This window comes from Vigna unguiculata, chromosome 10, assembly GCF_037176805.1.
Source record: "Vigna unguiculata cultivar grain cowpea cultivar isolate G323 ecotype 2 chromosome 10, ASM3717680v1, whole genome shotgun sequence".
Taxonomy (NCBI): Eukaryota; Viridiplantae; Streptophyta; class Magnoliopsida; order Fabales; family Fabaceae; genus Vigna; species Vigna unguiculata.
In genome coordinates this window covers 47023381-47029380 of record NC_140801.1, presented here as the reverse complement: position 1 = coordinate 47029380, position 6000 = coordinate 47023381, and the positions used below count along the sequence as shown (strand labels likewise).

General features: G+C 40.2%; 1 protein-coding gene across 1 annotated transcript; it reads left to right on the top strand.

Moving 5' to 3' along the window:
• The first annotated feature begins 1568 nt into the window (after positions 1-1568).
• On the top strand, positions 1569-3566 carry LOC114165577 (uncharacterized). Its single transcript, XM_028050164.2, has 2 exons — positions 1569-2918; positions 2979-3566. Exons 1-2 carry the CDS (start codon positions 1569-1571, stop codon positions 3564-3566), a joined length of 1938 nt encoding a protein of 645 aa, XP_027905965.2.
• The last annotated feature ends 2434 nt before the right edge of the window (positions 3567-6000 follow it).

Genomic DNA, 6000 nt, shown 5'->3' with positions numbered 1-6000 from the left:
TTTGAGAGGGAACATAGTCTTCCGAACTGGAACAATCCTTCTTATGTCACAGAAGAAGAAAAATTGTTCTGATCATAAAAGAATTTAATGAATATGTGGGGCAAAGCATTCAATAAAAATTTATCATATGGTCATATTATTTTATTAATTGATATGATATGACAATACCAATTTCTATTAAATATGCATGTAATATTTTTAAAATAGAGATTAAAGTTTAATCCATAATATTATATAGCTCCATGCAGCACGCGCGTGACGGTTTTGTCTTTGAAAATTAAATATTCGAAAAATTATCTCTCGAATTTTGAATAATAACTTAATCTTTCAAAACCTGTCGTGGTTTTATGATGTTAGCATTCTAGTTAAGATTGATTGAAGTTCCCTTTTACTGAGAAATACTATATTCAAATGGTGAGATGGAACTTATCCTTTGCCATGCATTCTATACTGTATGGGTCGGTTTAGTATCTTAATTGAACAGTGATGTGAGGTTATTTTGAAGAAGATTTCTATATATGTCATTAAACATTTGGTCATTGGTTATATGAGATTATTTTAAAGAACATTTTTAGAAATGTGATCAAATAATTAAACATTGATCGTGTGAGATTACTTCGAAGAAGAATTTCAGAGATGCGATTAGTAGTCAATCGACCGTGTTGAGTGGCCATTTTTGGTATCCTCAATTGGATTGTCTATAGGACTTCACCCTAGTCTTTTATACAGATTAGGTGTTGCGTTGTTCGACCCATCGTGTCGAATGACGTTAATGTTAATCTCCTATTAGTGTAATCAAATCAGAAATCAGGATTAAAAGAGATTGGACCGTAATTAGACCGACCCTAATTACATACCCATGAGAAAATTTATAAATATAAGTCAAAGGTATGGTTTTTGAAACTTTTGTTTTACACTAATTACAACATTTATTGCATTAATCGATTGATCAATCGTTAACTCTAACATTGGAGCACCTTTGACAGGTACACATAGATCGGTTGACGAACAAGACCACCAAACGGATAACAAGAATGGAGCTTTGGAGAACATGGAAATTTTTGAGTGGACATGGTATTCTTATACCCGAAACATTTTGACACCCACCGTAAGGCGATGATCATTCTACTTAAACTTATATGGTGACCACAAGAAACATGACAAGTAACACTGTTATGAACCTAAATGAGAATGGTGAACCAGTGAATTCAGAGGACTGTGAGATAGACAACCCAATTACACATGTCAAGCCCAAACGTAATAGAGCCAGGCCCAAGTATCTAGAAGACTATGCTACTGATTAGTGGGGAGGAGGTGCACGTGAGTTGGGGTGCAGGGTATTATTTCTCTTGGGTTGTTAGGATATATGCTAGATTTGTTTTCTGAGCAATGATGACGTGCCTGATGTTGTTAGACCATTTCCTTGCTATTTGTGTGTGAATATTGCATTGAATAAAGGAAGTGAAGAATATTGCAGTTATTTTGTCTTTTATCTTCTTGGAGGTAGCCTTCCCTCGAAGAAGGTCTTACATTCTGGTGCTTTCATTGAGAGTTCTTTTTTAGCGACCATGACAGGATCATCAAAAAATCAGGATAAGCTCGAAGCAACTATGAACCAGCTGTTGGCGAATCAACAAATCTTTCAGGAGGAAATGACCAATCGCATGACTAATCTCGAAGCACAGGTTCTCTCTCGTCACAACAACGGACCGGAATCCTCTAACAACAGGATTCTTCCATTTTCCCGCACCACAGTAAAGCTAGACATTCCGCGTTTTGATGGATCTAATCCGTTGAGCTGGATTTTTCAAATTACACAATATTTTGACTTACACAACATACCGGAAGAGCAACGACTTCAAATAGCTTCATTTTCCATGGAAGGAGAGGCTCTCAATTGGTTTCAATGGATGCATGCTAATAATCAATTGACCTCATGGGCAACTTTCATCCATTGTCTAGAAATCAGGTTTGTGCCGTCGCACTATGAGGATCCTAAAGGGGCCCTTTTCAAGCTATGCCAAACGACCAACGTGAGAGAATATCAGGCTCAGTTTGAATCCCTTGCCAATAGAATTGTGGGATTACCTCCTCCATTCTTTTTGAGTTGTTTTGTTTCGGGGTTAAAACCCGAGATTAGAAGAGAGGTGCAGGCTTTCCAACCCATTTCATTGTCACAAGCTATTAGCCTAGCCAAGTTGCAAGAGGACAAATTTGCAGATATTGCAACCTCTATTCGTTCCCAGCGTTTCACACCAATAGCCCAAAGATCAGTAGTAAACACTGATTTTCCTTCATCAAAACCAGTATCCATCCGAAACAGTTCCTTTCCTCCTCAATCGAGCCCAAACACAAATAATCCTCCTATAAAACGACTATCGACCGCTGAACTACAAAATAGAAGAGAGAAGGGTTTATGTTACTATTGTGATGACAAGTACAAACCTGGACACAAATGTAAGAAGCAATTTATGTTATTGATTGCTGAATCGGAAGATGCAGAGGGGGATTTGACCCGTTTATTGCAGGCTGAAACCCAAGATCAAACCGACCCACCCAATCCACTAGATAATGTTGCAGCCCAAATTAGTTTCAATGCCTTATTGGGCCATTCCATTCCGCGGACACTGAGAGTTTTGGGCCACATCCAGTCCTCATCCATTGCGATTTTGGTGGACAGTGGCAGCACTCACAATTTCATACAAGATCGAAAGGCTAAGTTCTTAGGTCTTCAAGCGGTTCCAGCGCAAGGGTTCCATGTCCTTGTTGGCAACGGTGAAGAGCTTTCTTGTAAATCTGTGTGCAAGCAAGTTCCCTTGCATCTAGGGACACACAAATTTCTAGTTGACCTATTTGTTTTGCCATTAAGTGGAGCAGAGCTGGTATTGGGAGTTCAATGGCTTACTACCTTGGGGCCGGTACTTACAGACTATGAAAAACTGACAATGAAGTTTATTAAGGATGGCGAAATGGTGTAGTTGGAAGGCCAAACTCGCGAAGTTCCGCAAGAGGCTTCCTCGCATCAATTGAGACGCTTGATGGTCACTGATGGAATTGCGAAAATGTTCCAATTACAATTGATACCTTCTCCCATGGAGCAACCTTGTCCTCAAGTCATACCCGATATTTGCGATCTACATGGCAAATACCCTCAATTGTTTGCTGAACCACATGGTCTTCCCCCTATTCGTGAGACTGATCATCATATTCCACTCCTTGAAGGGTCCAATCCAGTAAATGTTAGACCGTATCAGTACCCTTATTTTCAGAAGCATGAGATAGAAAGACAAATCAGAGATATGATGAATGAAGGCCTTATTCAGAGAAGTACTAGCGCTTTCTCTTCTCCGGTATTATTAGTACGCAAAAAAGATGGAACATTGCGATTTTGCGTTGATTATAGAGCCCTAAATGCCATCACGATAAAAGATCGTTTCCCAATCCCTTCAATAGATGAGTTGATTGACGAATTACATGGAACTCAATGGTTTTCCAAGTTGGATTTGAGATTCGGTTACCACCAAATCCGCATGAGCCCAGTTGATATACCAAAAATTGCTTTCTGAACTCACGAAGGGCATTATGAATTCTTGGTCATGCCCTTCGGCTTGTGCAACACCCCTGCTTCATTTCAGTCCACAATGAATATGTTGTTCCAACTACATTTGAGAAGATTTGTTATAGTCTTCTTTGACGACATATTGATCTACAGTAAATCCCTGGAGGAGCATCTTTCGCATTTGGATATTGTTTTCCAATGTCTGATTTCCAATCAATTCTTTCTCAAGAAGTCCAAGTGTTTGTTTGGACAAATTCCATCAATTATCTTGGGCACATCATTTCTAGGCATGGGGTGGGACCAGATCCAGAGAAAATTAGGACAATGCAAGGTTGGCTGACACCTTCTTCATTAAACCAGTTGCGGGGTTTGCTCGGGTTGACTGGTTTTTACCGCAAGTTTATTCGTCATTATGCCTCTATTGCTGCTCCTCTGACAAATCTGCTCAAGAAAGATGCCTTTGTTTGGTCTAACGAGGCTCAATTAGCTTTTGACGAATTGAAGACTGTTATGTCTCAAGCTCCGGTGTTAGCCCTTCCAAATTTTCAGGAAGACTTTGTTTTGGAAACCGATGCATCAGGATAAGGTATGGATGCAGTGTTATTGCAAAAGGGTCATCCCATTTGCTATTTTAGTAAAGAAGTTTTGCCCAAAACTTTTATCAGCTTCAACCTATGTTAGAGAATTACATGCTATAACGGCGGCAGTAAAAAAATGGAGGACATATTTGTTGGGCAGAAAATTCACCATTCACACAGATCAACGAAGTCTCTGTGAACTCATGACTCAAGTGGTGCAAACACCTGAACAACAATATATTTATCCAAGTTGATGGGTTTTTCATATGAGATTGTGTATAAACCTGGAGCTGCAAATTGTGTGGCAGACGCCCTAAGTAGAATGCATGAAGATGAACCGCAATTGCTAGGACTTATAGTATCTCGATGTGACCTTGTGTCCAAAATACAAGCTGAGTATTCCTCCAACCCTATCTTAAAAGACCAGTATCAAGCGGTCCTTCGCTGCCCAACTCAACATCCGGAGTACAAGATCATCCAAGGAGTCTTATTTTACAAAGGTAGAATTTTCATCGCAGCCAACTCTCCTCTTAAGCAAGTGTTGCTCGAAGAATTCCATTCTACACCTATGGCGGGTCATGCGGGAGTCCACCGGACCTATGGGAGACTTAGTGAAAACTTTTATTGGATGGGCATGAAACACGATGTCACAAAATACGTAAAGAAATGTATTACATGTCAACAAATAAAGTCACCCTCACAATTGCCTTATGGGTTGTTGCAACCCCTACCCCTACCCACGACAGTATGGGAGGACATCTCTCTGGACTTTATCACAGGCCTCCCTTCTTTCCAAAACTACATTGTTATCTTGGTTGTAGTTGACCGTTTCTCTAAGGCTGCCCACTTTGGAATGCTTCCCACCGCCTTCACTGCAATTATAGTTGCGGAACTATTTGCTGTTCTGGTGTGCAAACTTCATGGAATGCCTAAGAGTATCGTATCAGATCGTGACCCCATCTTCATGAGCAAATTTTGGCAAGAACTTTTTCGGCTCAGCGGCACTAAATTACGGATGTCCACGGCTTATCATCCTCAAAGTGATGGTCAAACAGAGGTCGTGAATAAGGTTTTGCAACAATACCTTCGAGCTTTTGTTCATGATCAACCCAAGCAATGGGGAAAATACTTACACTGGGCAGAATGACACTACAACACCGCCAAACATAGTTCCACCGATATGACTCCCTTTGAAGTGGTCTACAACAAACCTGCACCAACTTTACCTTAATATATTGCGAGAACCAGTCAAAATGAAGCTGTGGACACAGAAATGTCCAACCGTGAAATGCTCATAGCAAAGTTGCGTTCTAAACTACGTAAAGCTCAAGATTCAATGAAGCTCTATGCTGATAAGAAGCGCCTCCAACACTCTTTTAAGGTGGGTGACCAAGTATTTGTTAAATTAAGGCCTTATCGACAGGTATCAGTGGGAGGTTCGCGAATTCAAAAGTTGGAAAAACGTTATTATGGCCCTTTTACTGTTACTAGACAAATAGGTGAAGTGGCTTTCGAGCTAGCCTTACCCCCGAAATCCAAAATTCATCCAATATTTCATGTTTCCAAATTGAAACCATGTCATGGAGATGTTACAGAGCCTAGTCTCTCATTACCGGAAGAGGCGCATAATAACCAACCCAAGATTCATCCATTAGCAATTTTGGATTGGCGTAAGGTAGAAGGTTCCGGCAACACTCAAGCTTTAATTCAATGGCAAGGATTGTATCCAGAAGACTCAACTTGGGAGTCTATTCAGGAATTGCTCATCGAGTTCCCTAGTTTACACCTTGAGGACAAGGTAATTGTGGAAGGGGAACGGTATGTTATGAACCTAAATGAGAATGGTGAACCAGTGAATTCAAA